At 46.2% G+C, this 17539-nt stretch overlaps 1 protein-coding gene across 5 annotated transcripts in view; it reads right to left on the bottom strand.

Annotated features, from left to right (window-relative positions):
* ASMTL (acetylserotonin O-methyltransferase like) overlaps positions 1-17539 on the bottom strand; it is an 816255-nt gene that overhangs the window by 267788 nt on the left and 530928 nt on the right. For all 5 annotated transcript variants that reach the window (XM_069636974.1, XM_069636973.1, XM_069636975.1 and 2 more), the window contains one exon: positions 4670-4832. In XM_069636974.1, the coding sequence (XP_069493075.1) occupies positions 4670-4832 (163 nt within the window). The remainder of the gene's footprint in view (positions 1-4669; positions 4833-17539) is intronic.

Here is a 17539-nt window from a genome sequence, read left to right as displayed (position 1 = left end):
ATTTACCACCAGCCAAGAGCTCGCAGTATATCATGCCACCACTGGCAAAAAACTGCCAGTATTACTGGCACCGGTAATACCTCAATGGAACGGGGAAAGACTTGCCTTTCCGCTATCTGTAATATCCTGAAGATTCTGGTGTATTAGGCGGCGGAAACTGTAGGTCAGTTTTCCGGGGGCGGTATACCAGCAAACTCGTAAGACCACCATATACTTCGATTTAGTGGTGATAGAAACTTTGGGCCTCCTTATGAGTTTGGTGGTATTCCGGCAGAAAATCTGCCGGAATACCACCAAACGGAATAACTGTTACCGCCACTTGGCCCCGTGGGTTTACAGTGAGATTGCAGATGGTGGTAGGCATTGTAAGACCCCATTTTTGGAGTCTTTAGGACTCAATGGGGATTTCAGATGAAATACTGCTGTTGGCAATTCCGCTTATTTTAAGCGGTAAGGTGGCAGATCTTCCTCCAGCTTTTTGCTGGAGGAAAATCCTCCACTTTACTGCTAAACCTGGGTTCTACGAAAAGTCTATCAAAATTACCGACCCCACCAAAAGACACACACCACGAAAAGTTCTAACAGCCAAAAGTTCAAACTTTTCGTGGTATGTGTTTAGGTCTTTCGGTGGGGACTGTATGGGCCCTGGTGGGTGTCCCCCGCAGCACCCTGCTCACTAGACTATACAGTATAGTGAGCAGGGTGTTGCTGGGGACACCCCGGCAGCACACCCGAGCAAAAAGAATAAAAAAAAAGCCAGGGGTTGCAGGGGTGTCCTCCGCAACACCCTGCTCACTAGTGGGCAGGGGTTGCGGAGGAAACCCCTGCAGTTCACCGAACATTAAAAAAAAAAGCAATAAAAAAAAAAGAAAAAGACCCTGCGCCGCCAGTTCCCAATCACAGAAGTGAAAGGGAACCGGCACCGCAGAGACACAGTGTTTCTGAAGGAAAGGTAAGTAGGGGGCAGGTGTGGGGGTGAATGAGTGAGTGTATGGGTGTCAGTTTGAATCTGTGTGATTTGAATGGATGCTCGCATGGAAAATGTACAAGCATTTCGGTGTTGCGTACATTTCCCATGCAGACGTTTCCATCGCGGACCATTCCGCAACGGTAAAATCATGCAGATCCGATAATGTTGTGGGAGAAAATATATAACCATAACCCCCTCTCCCCCCACAAATAAATTCATCTTTTTTTTTTTAAATCGGCTTTTTCTGCTTCAGCTTTTTTGCCGCAAGATTATCACTCAATGCGTAAACCTGTAATACAGCAGTGCAACAGTAATGGAATTACCACCACATTGGTGCCATTTATTTACCGCACTGCCATACTCTTAATGAGGCTCTTTGTCTCCACGTTCGAGACTTCAGGTCATCACAATTTAGTCCCTTAGTCGTGATGCACTAAGAACTTTGCCTCCATTAGCCAGGATTCAGTGAAGCTGAAGGTGTTCTTTCTCAATCACACTGGGAGCTTTGCTGCAAAGTCCTCCTCAGTGTATTCTCTTTATCAGGCAGAGATAGGAACCTTGAATAAAACTCCAGCAATTTGCATTTTTTGGTTTACTCTCAACTGGGCTGATTATCCGACTCTTTCATCTGGAATTTCCCACCTGCGTTGTCACCCTCATATTTTGCCAGTGGTGGCCCATCGACTGCCTGTTTACACAATCCTCCTTCCTTCTAGAAGCTGACATCCTCTACCCTTTTTTCAACCTGTGGGTTGGCTCGCCAGTCTCTTGCAGTCTCTGCTTTCGGAGGCTCTCACACACCTCTCAGGGAACTCCCTGGCAGCTTGACATCTTCCCAGCATTTAGTTTCCACCTCTCGCAGTGTTGTCCCATTCTCTGCACGTCTAGTTGCTGCTCAGGCCTCATTCTCACTGCTACTCACTATCTCTCTGTCAGACATCACCAATGTGATGAATTCCCATTTGGCAAGGGTATGAAGGCCCTGGCTATTTATATTATTAAATAATAAAGTGATGAGGGATTCCATCTCTGAAAGAGTAATCTGCTGATCAGATTCCCCTTTCATAAGCTGTGTTGCAAACGCATAGTGTGTATCTGTGTCCTGCTGCATCAGTATCCCAGGTTTGCAGTGCGTGGGCACAGAGCAGGTTCAGAGGTCACAGTTGCCCAGTAGACGGCTGCAGTGAAGGGCAGTTCTCTGCAGCGCAATCCTCGATGGTGGCAGGCAACATTCTAAAATAAAGCTATGCCCGAGTTAAGGCATGGTGCATGGCATTACTTATAATCATTGCAGTTAAATACACTTTGATATCACAAGTGGCAGCCCTGTGGGCCACGTGGGACCAGTTCAGCTGTGGAAGGGTTGTGTATTTGTACAGACAAGGCACCCCCTGCCCACTAGCAGCAGGATTGTAGCCTTGGGGGTGGCCTCTCTTTATACTTTTGTAAGAGCAGGTAACACCCTTTACCCAGGGACAGCCACTCCAGAAGAAGCTGGCCAGGGAACAGGAATCAAACAGCACGCCAATTCACACAGACCTAACCCTCACACCAGGCTGTTGAATTTCAAAAAGCCTTTGATTCTATTGCAAAGGGAGGATACAGGGTTAGTGTAGCCAGAGGGAGATCTGTACACGTTTTAGAGACTTCTGCCATCTGGTTTCCCTCTGCCTCACTTTCCTCTCCCCTCCACTTCCTGTAGCACAACGCACTTTGGGTATGATGTCAGAAGGACAAAGTACACTCATTTCAAGAACAGGGATTGGACCCCTAAAGCAGGCTAGTTTTGGTCCAATAAAGCTTTCCCCTTTAAAAGAAGAGGTCTCACACCAATTCTTTGAATCATGTTTGAATCATCCCTTTGGACTCAAAACATGAAAGAAGATTTCATTGGATCGTGCCGGGAGAGCAGAGCTTTCCAGAGTCCTCCAGCTGTGAGGTGAAGACAAGTGTTCCATGGCAAAGGCGAACTCTGTCCCCTAACCATCCCCAGGGACCATTGGGGTGACCACTGCTGCTGGATCAAGGCTACATCTCTGCCAGCCATCCTCTGCCTGAGACCGCACTGGGTTGCAGGACCTCTAAAGGTGTTTGCCAGCCTCCCCCATGTTTGGGAGCCTGAGAAACTGACTAACCATGGCCCTTGAGACCCTAGAGTGGGACTCTCTGCACCTGAAGCCACAACAGCCAAGATCCCGGTTTTAAATGTAGACCCGCTGCGAGACGTGACTCAAGCGTGTTCGAGACTGAGCAAACCATCAGGACCCTTTAACACAGACTTTGGCATTCATTGTTCTTCGAATCCACCGTTTGTCTGTTCAACTGTGTTCGCTGTTGCACCGTACGAGCTGAAGCACATCTTTGCCTCGGCTTGAAGCAACGAAGTAATGCTGCCTTGCATTGCTCGTGTCTCCTTCTGAATCACCAGCCTCGTCATCACCGTGCCTGTAAGTCAAATTACCCAACCCTGGTGTCTCCTGAACAGCAAACTCCCAGCCTCCACATACAATCGAGTCACCTGCGTATCCTGGTACCAGCTCACTGCCGAACCATGATCGACTCAGAGAAGCCTGGTTTTGATACCATCAACCAACAAGATCTTTGCAAAGGTATTATTGACCAATATCTTGCCCCTTGGTCCATCTTTGGGCCCCAGAGACTGGATAGGTCATTTTAATCAATTTTACAACCTCAAACATATCCTTTGAACATTGTCGTCTTTGATTGCCTTTTCTCTCCAGGTCTCATCAGGGTGCCGCATTTATGTTGTGCCTTTGCATATTTTGTGTTCTTTCTACAGTGGTGGGTTTTTACAGTGTTTTCTAGTTAGTTATTATTTTACATGATTGTACATTCCTTTATTGTGGACTGGTATACTTCACTGTTTGGGTGGCTACTGAACCACAATCAGACCCCTCTTGAGAGTATGTATATCTTTCCATCGGCTCACGTAACCACAAAAGACAAAGGAGGCATATCTCTTGACCGTGCCCGTTTTACCTTTAGGATTATGTTGGCTCTTGGCTTGTATATGCACGACGGCTAAGTGGATGCATTAGCCTCTACTCATCCATCTACTCCTGCAGGGCAGAAGTCAATTTATCACAACCTGTTTCTACAGTTCCTACTGAGTGTCCGGTATTCTTCACCACAGAAAGCTGAATTAGCTATTCCGTGTACAGCTACACACTCATATATTGTTTGGTAAGGAATAACAATTTTTAAAGTGAAATAAGAAAAAAGCATGCACAATTTTATCTTTCTCTTATCTCATTTTAATGCACATTCTATATGGATATTGATAATAAAAGAAGCACATTGTATGTTTTTACTGTCAACTCAGGGCTAGAGATGTCCTGCAAAATCTGTGGGCTTGTGGACCTCAGAGTTCCTTTTTTGCGCAAATGCATAAACAGACGGGTAGGGTAGCCTTCCGTCAATTCCCACCAGAGGCCTAAAGACTGGATGAAGTGACCACATACTGGGCATACTGGCAGTGTGTCAAAGGCGTATCAAAGGCAAAATCCATCTGCACCCGTCCGTGCCAGAATTGGCCCTGTCTATAGGAGTATGCTCTTTAGATTTTTCTTATTACGATAAGCATAAGAAATGCTCAGTATTTGGTACCTTTCAGTTCCCTTGTGATGTAAATGTGTTCAAATCAGTACTTAATATTTTAAAATAAATAAATAAAATCACCTTGATGTCTTTTCTCCAACAACTCCAAGGAAACACAGGCATCAAGAAGTCTTTTAATTCCACGCTCTGAGGCGCTTACTTGTCTTGAAACCTCTTCAGCCATGAGAGCGCCTTTATCTTTCAACGTATCAAACACCTTCAGCTTCGTTGCTACAAAGAGTGCCTGTGCAGAAAGAAAGAGGCCAATAAAAAAGGAAAAATGCTCCCAATTAAAATAAAGAAGAATAATAAGAGGTTCAGTGCATGCAAAATATATTCGCTATACTACTAAAAATGAATGACTACAACAGCTAACCAACACATTTTCATTTCTACTCAGTAACTTCATTCAGAGGAACCATTTAATTCCACGTTTGTGTCACTCAAATTATATACAATTTATAAAGACTAAGTAAAACTTATTCATGTCACATGTGAGAAACCTGAGGGTATTCTCCCCAGTAGACCTTGAGAATCCCTTATTTAGTTGGCCAGGGAAGAACCAGCACTCTCGTATCCCAGCCCTAGGAGTGGCCAGGTAGGGAAGGACCACCTGGGTAGAAGGGCTCAGGGTTATGCTCGAAGGAATACCCTAGGTGGGACGTGGTATCATCACAGGGAGGATGGTGAGGGGAACAAAGTCTCTGAAGCTTTTATTAGCTATTCCCGCTCATCATCCCTTCCACCCTTTGCAGGTAAAGCCAACAACCCATTCAAATCTGACAAATCCCCTAGGAGACCAAACACTGTTACTCTTGAGAACCACATCTCCCAGAATCCCTGTTTCCCAGTGGTTTTCTACCCAAATATTTCCAGTCATTCTCCTTCCCGTCCCTGTGATTATTATTTCCTGCACTCTCAATCTGTTCAGACAACACATTACTATTCCCACAGTCCCCCTTGTTCAGATCATGGTAAAAACTCACAAACCCTACCAATCGCACCCTCCTGAGTTTAGCAAAATCCCTAGGACAAAGGATATTATTCCTCATGTCACCTCCACCTTTTCCAATATGAACACGTTTGAGCACTGTGATAAAAAAAACGGACTAATGTTAAAACTGTTCACCTGACATGTCCCAAGGGTCAGGCAAAGTCAGGCAATGGACCAGAATCACACACACCCAACGGCCCTTTCCCATGCCCACAGGGATAAAAGGTGGAACACAAGAGCACAGGACGAGCAAAGCAGACAGCACAATTTAAGAGCTATCTCAGCACAGCAGTTCAAGAGGAGGAGAAAGATGGCGCAGACCGAGAGGGTGAAAAGGAGAGAGTCGACCTCGCCCTTTCCGACCAAGGCCTGTGAAGCCTCTGCAGAAGGAATTAGTCTGTGAACAATAGCCAACATGTGTTGCAGCAGATGTCTATGGTACATGATACCCTCCTCCGCTGACTACCAAGCGGAGAGAGATGATTGTCTCGGTGGAACCAACCTTGACTCCAAGGAGAAAGAAAGCCAAGTTTTTCATCACAGCCGGTGAGTCTAGGGGAGAACCGATAAGAAAAGGAACTGTGTTGAACGAAAAGTAGCAAGTGGCTTTGAACTTTGAACAAACAAAGAACTGTTAAATGTTTTGAAGGGGGAAAGCCAGCACTAGGGGAGTTCGGCACCACGTGGATGCCCACTCAAGAATCTCTGGGAGATTACCCAATGGTAAAGACTACCGTAACTAGAAGGCCTTTGGAAGAGGCAAAGAAAAGTCAAAGTGTTCATACAGGGGTCTCGTAAAATCCTCTGTACTGTTGAGTCTTCGACCGGCAGAGGCTTATGAAAGCTAAGGAAGTGCATCCTGCATGGTGAAAATTAGCACATGAACTGTGTTTTATAAAGATTGCCAAGAGTGAACCCGGCAGAGGGAAGCCGACAACCTGAATAGCGTGTGAAACTAAGTGAACCCGACCAAGAGGTGTGCACAGTGAACTGATTGTAAAATTTGGCGAGAGTGAACCCAGCAGAGGTAAGCAGACAACCAGGGGCAAAGCCCAAAGAACGGTTTAAGAATTGTGAAAGCAAGAGGTATTGCAAGTGAAGTGTCCCCCTTGTCATTTGGGTTCTGAGCCTGACCGAGAAAGATCCACGGGTGGAAAGTTAAGTTCACTGAGAAAGGAACTGTTTTGTTAAGCTGTTGAATACAGCCTGGGAGGGGTCTGCGCCCAGAAGAGTGGGGCCTGGGGTGAAGTCATCACCCAACGCGTACGTAGAACAAGAACCTTATGTTTGTTTGTTGAGAGCATCAGGTCTCGAAGGCAAGAGACTTTTATTGAAAAGAGACTTAACCAACAACGAACCCGATAGCTGCTACAGAACTATTAGAACGTGCTGCGAAGGCTCGAGTGTGTGCTGTGCTCCAAAGTCCCAACTTGTCCCGTGCTAAAAAGGTGGGGAAGGGAGACCTCAAGGCAATCACATCCTGACTTTTTATTTGTGAACACTTTTCCTTTATTTGAACACTCTATCCCACACTCTTTTTGTAATTAGTTGTAAGGAATTGGCAATAGTTCTTTTTTAGTATACGCTATTTACTTTGACAAGACGTCACAAGGATGGCCTTATTTTTCATTTAATCGTCGACGCTTGATTGTTTAGGTTAGGCGTTTTTCCACCCTGCATTTACAGTTTAATAAACACCCTTGAACTGTGATCAATTATGTCTGTCTTTACTGTTGTCACCATGAGTTCCTTACACACACTAACCATGCAAAAAGAAAAATAGCCCTTAGAATTGATTACTGTACTTAACTTATTAACAAGTGAACTCTATCAGGAGAGAGTAATCAATTATTTGCCAGACTTTACAGCAATGTCCCACATACAGTTCCACAAAAGGGACTTCATATATTTATTCAAACAATCTGAATAAGAGAAACATAAAACGAAATATATGCTGGTGACCACAACGCCATATTAGAATAAACAAGCATTGGAAAATGCAAAAGGTCTGTTTTTTGCAGTTGAAGGTGTATGTATGTATTTTTATTTTTAAAGCACAAAAACCCAGGCCAGAAGGCATCTGGGCTCTATGGGGAGCAAATGATACCGAAACAGAAAATGGTCAGATATCTCTTGCAAATAACTTGCGATAGAGTTCCATAGTGTTGATGCAAGGACCGAAGAAGACTGCCCACCAGCACGAGCCTTGCAGAATCTGGGAATTTTCTGCAATATTGGCGAGGCCGAATGCAGAGCTCTATTAGGGGTATAGCAATTAAGTTTAGATTGGAGGAAAAGTGGGCCTAAATGTTGAATGGAGCTGTGTGTAATGCAGAGAATCTTAAAATTAACTCGATTTTTCAGTGGAAGCCAGTGCAGCTGACAAAGTAGCGCATCGGAATGTGAAAACCTCTGTGCATTAAGGGCTAGACCATCTGCCGAATTTTGCTACGTTTGAAGGCATGGGACCAAGAAATCAGGTTGGCCGAGGTGGATACCATTACAGTAGTCCAAAGATCCCATAATAGAGGCAGGGACAACTGTGGTTTGGTATTAAGATGGAAAAAAAAGGAGGAGTCTGAGAAAGCCTGAATTACAACCGATTAAATCTGTGCTTCTTTGAACCCGTGGGGAGGAGCTTAACACCTAGACCTTTAACCGATGGACTTGGGGCTAGGCAAGGTCCTAAGGAATCAGGCCAAAAATCTGTATTTTGTAAGGTGTTTGTTCTTTATTAATAGTTGAGAGATTGTGTGGTTGTACTGTGTGAATGGGTGTGTTAATATACTGTGGATGGTGTGGGTGTATTTTGTGTATAGATGTTTGTATACTGTGGATGGTGTGTGTGTGGGGGGTGTATGTTGCAGATGGTGTGTTGTGGGGGTGAGGTGGGGGGGTTTCTCTTAGGATGGGGGAACACTCAATGCCTTTATGTGCTAAACTTGGCATCTGGGTCAGAATATATAGTGCCACCAGGCCCCATAACCACAGTTGGACCCTTTTTCCCTAGCACTCAAGCTGAAAGACCATAGAACTGATGGTGTACTACCTTCCCGCAAAGAGGAGCAGGTACTGAGGGTGATGAGGAATCTGTCAGCAAGAACATTTCCGAGAGGGAAGTCATTTGTCATCCTAATGGATTCTTTCCTCCAACAGAAAATGATCCACCTGGACAGGGTTTGTTTGGTGAGAGTCCAGCCAGCATGAGCACCAGCGTAACCAACGAACAGCTAGTCATCCTTCTAAGCCTGTCTAGTACGACAGACATAAAACCCGAAACTGGTCCAGCTGATGGAATTGTTACTCCGCTTTGGAAGGGTGAGATGGAGGAAAACACACAGGAAGATGGATTTTCTGAGAGAGATGGACATCCAGGACCACCTTTCGCAGAACATAGGGTCTCACTCGAAACGTTGCACTCCCTTAAAAAAATAAAAAAATAAATAGGTAGGTAGGTAAAACAGACAACGCCTGCAGCTCACTCACCAGTCTCGCGGAAGTGATGGCCACCAGGAAAATCACCTTAAGGGTGCGCAATTTAATAGAACAGGAGTGAAGAGGCTCAAACTTGGTACCCTTAAGAAACGTTAAAACTAAATTTAAATCCCACGCTGGAACCACAAACTGGCAGGGAGGAAACTGGTTACACAAATCCTGCAAGACCAGCCCAACAGTGGGGACTGTGAAACACAAGCTCTGGTCTGGGGACCTCTTGAACATCAAAATATTGGTAAGGTAACCCTTTACGGTGCCGTTAGGGAGAATGCTAAAAAATGTGCTAATTCCCTTCTACCTTCGAGACCCCCAGCTCTTTTTGCTGGACTTTAGGACTTTATTTTATCTCTCATGTAATTTTAATGTGATTTATTCTATGTGTGTCTTTTGACTTTGGAGTCTGACAAACCCCATAGACATCATCTTTACATTGTGTCACACAGCACACAGGGAAGTCTCTTAAATTTCCTAAAGGTTTAAATGCCTTCTCTTGGAAAAACAACTGTTTCCAAGAGCAGTGAAGTGAAATTGACTTTACTTACATTGTATAACTTTCTAGATCCAGCACGCACCATCTTACAGTAGGGTGCTGGAGGGGTTACTTAGTATCCCCTTTGTCTAGTTTCTCATGTAACAATTTTATGTTACCCTTTCTACAATTAATGGCTGGTGGCAGTGGTTTACTCTTTACTACCAGTGTGTGTTTTTACCACGGGTTGCGTTCACAGCTACAGTAAAGCACCCATGGGTGCCCATTCCGTCAAAATGGCCCTGGTCTTTTTTTTCACCATTTCTTGCTGGAAAGGTCCTTCTTGAGATTTACTCTATGCACCAAACCATGTTTGGTCCCTTTGTTTGTTTCGTCTTTGGCGGGATTCACAAGTGACGCCTGCTTCTGGCTCCAGTATGTCTGGCAGGGGCAGGAAGTGAGGGAGGTGCCCGAAACTCCCTGTGCGTAATCCCCTTGGTTACAGGAATGCACCCAAAGATGATTGGCCGGCTGGCTGTCCGGCAAGGAAAGCCACCCTGCTGTGTGATTGACAGCTAGGCTGGAATGAATGGGAGAATCCTGCATAAAAGGCAAGGCTTTTTGACTTGGAAGGTGTTAGGAAGAATTCTCAAGAATGTGCTAATTTCCCTTACCTTTTGAGACCCCCAGCAACTTTGCAGGATTTCTAGGATTTGATTTTTCTACCTGGGAAGAGTGTGAGCCTTTTTTCCCCACTCTTCCGTGTATTTTGATGTGTGTTTTACTTTTGTGTTCTTTGGTTATGGAGTTTTAAAACAACTCCATAGGCATCATCTTTTCTGTGCGTCACACAGCACTTTCAGTGCACTGACACAGGGATGTCTTTCAGACTTACCAGGGTTTAAATACCTTCTCTGGGACTAACTACTGTCTCCCAGAGCATGTAAAGTTAAATTGACTTTACTAGTCTCTTTAAATGCACAGACTATCTTCCCATAGTGTTGGAGGGGTTGCCTAGCTTCCCCTGACTCAAAACACTCATGTAACAATCAAATGTTACCATTTACTACTTTAAATGGTTGGTGGCAGTGGTTTAAAATCAAAGTACCATAATTCTTCCCGACCGCGAACAACGGTAGCTAAAAATTGGGTCAGCCATGTTTTCCAATATGGCGCCCAAGACCTATCTGTCTAAGACTCTGGTCGACTTTTTTCGCCATTTCTTTTAGGAAAGGTCCTTCTTGTGTTTGTCTTTGTGCGCCAAACCAGGTTTGGTCTCTTTGTTCGTTGGCCTTTGGCGGGCTTCAGTACTGAAGCCCTCCTCTGGCACCATGGTGTCTGGGGTGGACAGAATGTGAGGGAGGTGCCCGAAACTCCCTGTGATTAGTCTCCTAAGAGACCTGAATGCACTCTGGCATGATTGGCTGGCTGGCTGTCCGGCAAGACAGCCACCGTGCTGTGAGATTGACAGCCAGGCAGGAATGAATGGGGGAAAACTGTTTAAAAGCAGCTCTCTGGGACTTGAAAAGCAGAGTCGACCACTGGAACCAAAGAACCAAAGAACCGAAGACAAGCTGAAGGCAGAGGACTGCTGCAACTCCTGGACGACTGGTTAAGCCCTGCTGCAGGTCCGAATTGCCTGAAACACCATCGACAGAGAAGCCCTTCAAGGTCAACTTCTTCCCTTGAGTTTGGTGGGAACAACCAACTCGTAAGCGGCCTGGACACCGTCCACTCCTGGTCGAATTTTCTGCAGAGTGCTGTGTAAAACCGGACAGACAGTGGGAAGGACACCAGTTTGTGAGTGCCTTAAAGACCACACCTTAAACCGATGTTTTGCCAAGCTTGTGGCCTCATCTCTGGGCAGTGCAGGAACCTCCCGACGTCCTTGTCCCCATGACTGAAGCCCAGGAACAGCGAGATCTGCTCGAACTACAGCTCTTCTTCACTTTAAAAGGTACTGTGCAAACGCGGTCCGGAAATCTTTTTGGCCACTGTGGAAGTATGTGAAACTTTCCCGACTTCGAAGGCTTGTCCTTCCCTAAACATTCGTCTAACTTTTTGCCTAGCCAAATTCCTCTGAGATCCGTGGCAAAGACTTAACCGTTTACTACCAGAACTGTGCTATCCTATACAGAGACTCTGAACCATTGACTTTGGCCCAGGCCTATGAACTGAATTGCTGGTTGTAGTTAACTGAAATCCTTTGCCCTGCCTATGAAAGTATTTGTGCTACTGATTCAGATAACCTTGTCTTTTTACCCCTTTTAAAAGTATCTGAAGTGCCATTTTGCCCCCACTTCAGGGGAGCTGAACTTGTTGAGTAACTTATTGGTTGTGTATTTGTGGTGTATTAGTATATGATATTGAGCTGCTCTTTCTGGTGTAATGTTTTCAAACTGACTGTGTAAATAAATGTATATTTTTTTTACCAAGAACCCTTGAGTGTTTGTTTGAACCACTGTATTTGTTGGTCCTTTGTGTAACGTGTTCTACTGCTCAGTCAACTCTTGAGATAAGTCTGGCTGCTCAGCCACTGCTATCACATAACTGTGTAGTACAGGCTTGTACCAAAGGTGAAATTGTACTGACACGTGAGGCCTTAATTGCATGTAGTGTTCCCAAAATTAACTGCATGGGATTTTGCTTAACAGAAGGCAAAGTCGTCCAGTGGACGAAGGAATCCGAAGAAGAACTTGAAAGAGACGCCTGCTGCAACTCCTGGACCGTTGGTTTGCCCGGTGAAACCCTGCCGCTGTGCTGAAGCTCCAAATTCGTCTCGACTAGAGAAGCCCTGCAAGGATGACTTCTCCCTTTGAGTTGGTGTGATCAATCAACTCCAAAGTATGTCTCTCTGTACATCCTCTCGGAGCTGGCTGTATTTCCACCGCTGCTGGAGCCGAAGTGCCAGGGAGAGGAACACCAGATTGTGTGGGTAGCTTTTAAGTCGGACCCGAGCGCCAGGAAGATCCTCCCGACTTCCCTGATGCAGGACTGACCAAGCCTGAGCCACCTCAACATAGTGCTGGACACCAGATGGAAGGAAAGTCCAGAGTAGTATCCGAGAACCGGTGTGTTGCTATTTGCTGTCAGACTCGAGAAGCTGAAACACTGAAGAACCGCTGAATTGAATTTTGACCATTGCTGCAGTTGAGCTTCCCATTGTAGAGCAGAAGTCCCCAGATGTCCGCCCGCTTGTTCCCACAACTGAGGTTTAGGAACAACAGGATCTGCAAAGCTGTACAGGAACAGAAGCCAGCTGGAACCATTTCTTCTAACCAGAGGTACTGTAAAGTCTAAGAGAACTTACCTCTTGTTGTGTCGTCTTGCTTGCTCTCAGTTGAGACCTGCCTTGGTTACCTTGCAGAGTTGCTAAAGCTTTGCCCCCCACAAGCCTCCCAGCTTGTGGCCCTTCAAGTGTTCTATTTTCAACAAACATTTTGGTGCAAGACTTTTTACCTACCTGCAAATAAGATGTTCAGCTCCCCTAGACATTGTGCAATTAACATTGGCTGTCCTGGCTCCCTGAAAGACTCCTCTTTACCTCTGACTTTGTGCTATAGCCTTTCCCCTAGGAAAGGGTTAATTTACATTGGAAGGTACCAAAAGTACTTACCTGTTTATGAATTATTTTTTAACCTTTGTTCTTATTCCTCTATTCTATCCTTTTCACCAAACTCAGTATTGCTCTGAATGTACCAGTGATAAATCAATGTCCACAGTATCCTGGCTATTTAAGTCACCTGAGGCTGTCGGAGGTGTCTGTATGCCATCCCCAATGGGTATCATCTGATTTAGAGAAACAAGTGTTTTGAAGTGTATTATAAGTGTTATATGTATTGCTCCCTTCTGAAGGCTTATACACTGTGAAATAAATTAATTCTTTTATCAAGAAACCTTGAACGTGTTTATTTGAATAACTGTACTGTGAAACTCTGTGTCACAACATTACTGCTCACATTGACCCCTCCTGAGAGAAGCCTCGCTGCTCAGCCACACTACCAACCTGTGTAGTTTAGACTTATACCAAAGGTTGGGTGCCTATTGCCAGGAGTTCAAGGTTATTGCAGTGCACCCAAAGGGTACTGCATACAATCTTGCCTAACAGGTGCCAATCTGCAGACCCACTTGGGCCAAAGAAAGCAGAAAATCCAACAGGGGATTGAGCACAGGAGAAAGGATGCAGTTCCCTATCCTGGGACAAAAGCAAAGATTTACGCAACCTGCAGTAATACATGGATTTCGTTAAGGGTCTTTGGGCAGAATAACAATATTGAACTTGTCCTTGCATAGGAACAAGTTCAGCAGGCACAGATCCAAAATGGGGGTGCAAGCCTCCGTCCTTCTTTGGCACCAGAAAATAGGTCGAGTACCCCCTTCCCTCATTCTGGGCAAGGGACTCTCTCAATCATGCTTTTTGCCAGAAGACGACTGACCCTTTTCCAGGAGGATGGGGTCCTGAGACAAAGGGGTGGCCCAAGGGTCGTGGTCCGGGGGCTCTGAAGGAATGGGAGGCCATATCCCAGTTGGATGAGCTGTAAGGCCCAAGCATCAGAGGCAGGCTTTGACTATTTCGGGCTGAACAAGGGACGCCTCCTCCACCACCGGTGATGAGTGGCAAAGCCAGTCACAGAGGTTTGGCACTCTGAGGTGCGGCAGGGACAGCAGCTGCTGCAACACCCCACCACTGGGAACCCCTTCCTCTGCCTCTAGGGAAGCACCTGCCTTGCCCTTTTCCTGTGGCAGACTGGCCACAGCCCCTTGGGGCAAAAATCCATACCCGGAGACTATGGCTGTGCGGAAATCTGTTGGCCGCCAGCCCCAAGGACTTTGCAGTCGCCTTAAACAACTAGACCTTTTTGAGGGAGTAATCAGGCTCGTCTCCAAAAGGTTCTGGCTGTCGGAGGGGATGTGTAACAACCTGGTCTGGATGTCGGCTGCAAACCCAGACGTCCTCAGCCACAAGTGGTACCTGACCACTGTGCTGTTGACCATGGGCCTGCCCACATAGTCTGCCATACCCAGTCCTGACTGCAGTGCTGCCTCCCGACTGTCAGAGACGAAGGACAGGAAATCGTGCCTCATCTCTGCCTGCAGGACTTACTTAGCCACATTGTCCACCGTTGTCCAAAAGGGCAAAGGAGAACTTTGCCAAGCACAAGAGGCATTCACAGCCCACAGTGCATGAACTGCCCGACACAAACCCCTTCTTGCCCTATATGTCAAACTTCTTACTCGCTCTGTCTGTTGCAAGGGACAGGAAGGTAGAAGTCTTCAGCCTAGCCAACGCGGCCTGAACCACCAAGCTTTCAGGTGAAGGCTGTGAGGAAAGAAAGGTCGGGTAAAACAGAGCGGGACAGAGTTTTCTTGCCGGAGCGCTGGCCATTTCTCCCACACATCCAATACAGGAGCCTCCACTTCCACATTGACGGGCAGGAGCGTCTCCTTCTTGGGGGCATCATCCAGAATATTGCAAAGTTTGCACTGAACCTTGGACGGTACAGATAGCCTTAGAGTACTGGCCACCCTTGCCATCAAATCGCTGGAAGGTGGATTGAGGCTTCCCTGAGGTGGGAGCTGGCAAAATGTCTGGCAAAATGTCCATCTCTGGGGAGGTGTCAAGGCCACTGGCCCCCTGCAGTCCTCTGCCAGGCCCAGCACGTCCTCGCCTTCCCCTTAGAATTCTTCCAGAAATCCCTAACATCCCTAAAGCTCATAGGTTCAAGCACAAAAGGGACCATAGGTGCCAGGCTCATTATGAAAGTGTTTGGGTGCACTTACCTGATGCAGACCATGCTGCAGAACCCCAGCCTCCTTGAGGCCTGAAAGGAACTACTTTACCTGTGGGGCTCATTTACCACCCGGGCGTGGTCGGGGAAGGATACATACCTGATTGGAGGAAGGACACATTCTAGGAACTTCTTCCAAGGCTATTTAAACCACACCCGATCAGCCACACGTGCTTCGCGTTGTTCTGCATCTAGCAGCTGAATGCTCACCGTGTCTGCTCCTGCATCTTGACTTCTGCCACACCTGCCAGCATCCTGAATCACCTGCAAAGGAAGGGAACAAGAGAACAGAAGAAGGAAAAGGCCTCACCTGCTAAATCTGCATCCCAGAGACATTTCGCCGACAATCCTGAAAAGGAAGACATTTATTTTTAAAAGCACATCGCATCGATCGCTGCAGCGCCGCATTCTACTCACCTTTACAGGGTGCCTCCATGTTCAGCAGCGACCATCCGGATTCGCAGTCGCGCCCCCGCGCCTAGGGAGAAAAAGACAAGAACAAAGATGAGAGAAAGAAGGGAAAAGGGAAGCTAAACTCCATGTCAAGACTTACTTGTTGGGTCATTCCCTTTTCATTTCGGGTCCGCGCCGCATCCAGGCATTTTCGGACCCCGGCCCCTAAGGGGAAAAAGACATCAGCGTTAATGAGTGAATGAAAAGACATTACCAAAACACTCATTAAAGACTTACCTGATTTCCACAAGGATTTCACCGCTCATCTCGGGTCGGTGCCTGATCCCCGGCATTCCGTACCCCGGCCCCTATGGGGAAAAAGACACTAGCATTAGAACATTAATGCATGGACACAAGGGGAACCACTTATAGAAAAAACTTACCTGGAAGCCAAGCAAGTTTGGTTCTCACCCATCCGAAAATCCAGTGACGTAACTGGATACCAACGCGCCCCTGCATCAGAAGCAGGATGAGACGCTACAGGGAAGCACAGAAGGGTTTTGAGGAGGGTGAGAGGGGTAAGTGGGAGGCCGATTGCATTACCCCGCAGACAGTTAACTCCCTATTCTCACCTACAGAAGGATACTTCTGTGAGTCAGACAAGCCAGATCTGGGGCCCGGTCCAGTCCGTCTTCCGAACCCTGCGCATCACCTTAGACGAGGTGACAGCAGCGCGAACCAGGCCAGCGCCCCCGTGGGAGTCAGGTGAGCGTTACAGTAACAGAGTATGATCAACGAGGTCAAAGGCAGCACTTAAGTCCAAAAGCATTAGGATCCCTGTTTTGCCCTTGTCTACTATAGAGAGCATGCGTGTTTGAAGATCCAACATTGCAGTTTCCGTGCTGTGGGCAGCACGGAAGCCCGACTGCTGCTCATGCAGGATGTTGTTGGCCTCCACGTGTGCCTGCAGTTGTCCTATGGCGATTTTATCCATGATTTTTAGTACAAAATTGGTGTTAGTAATGGGGTGCATATTATTGGGAACTTTGGGATCCAGACCTGTTTTTTTTTTTTTTTTTTTTTTTTTTAACAGTGATGTAATGGTCACCTTTTTTATGCCTTTAGGAATCTTACCATCATGAAAGGATGCATTGATTATCTTGGATAACACTGGGACAAACAGTTCTTTATTTTCCATGATAATTTTGGGAGGGATTAGGTTTTCAGCGCAAGAGGATGGTTTCATCTTGGCTAGCGCCTTCACCATCTCAGCCTCTGAAATTGGTTGAAAATTAAAATTCTCTAATTCATAGGGCTGTAGGTTGGCCGCATTAGGAAGATGGGAGTCCTTGGCGGTTTCTCTGGCCAGGATGATGGCTTCTCTGGCTTTTTGAGTTTTATTTTCAAAGGCCTTTTATACGATTTCACAGTCCTCCTCCATTGGAGTATGTGGGGGGGTTACATGGATTTTGGTTTCACGTAGGATTTGAGAATATCAAAAAGCTTACTAGCTGCATTAGGTGTGGCCTCAATTTGCTTACTGTAGTGTTCTGCTTTGGCATTTCTAATGCAATTTCTACACTTGACATTTGCCTTGACATAAGGTCCCGAAGTGTACTGTTAAACCAGCTTCGGTGGTTGCTAGTTTTTCCTGACCATTTTAGACTTAAGAGGGGCATATTGATTTACCATCTCTGATATATGATTCGTGCAGTATTGTAGAAGTTGCTTGCATGAGTCCCCAGTTTGAAAGCATTCGCCTATTTGGCGAAGCAGGGTTCTAGCTGTTCTGGACCTATACCTTTTTTTTT

Source organism: Ambystoma mexicanum, chromosome 7p (genome assembly GCF_040938575.1).
Source record: "Ambystoma mexicanum isolate Mex_15411 chromosome 7p, UKY_AmexF1_1, whole genome shotgun sequence".
NCBI classification, from domain to species: domain Eukaryota; kingdom Metazoa; phylum Chordata; class Amphibia; order Caudata; family Ambystomatidae; genus Ambystoma; species Ambystoma mexicanum.
This window is presented reverse-complemented; position numbering and strand designations above follow the sequence as displayed.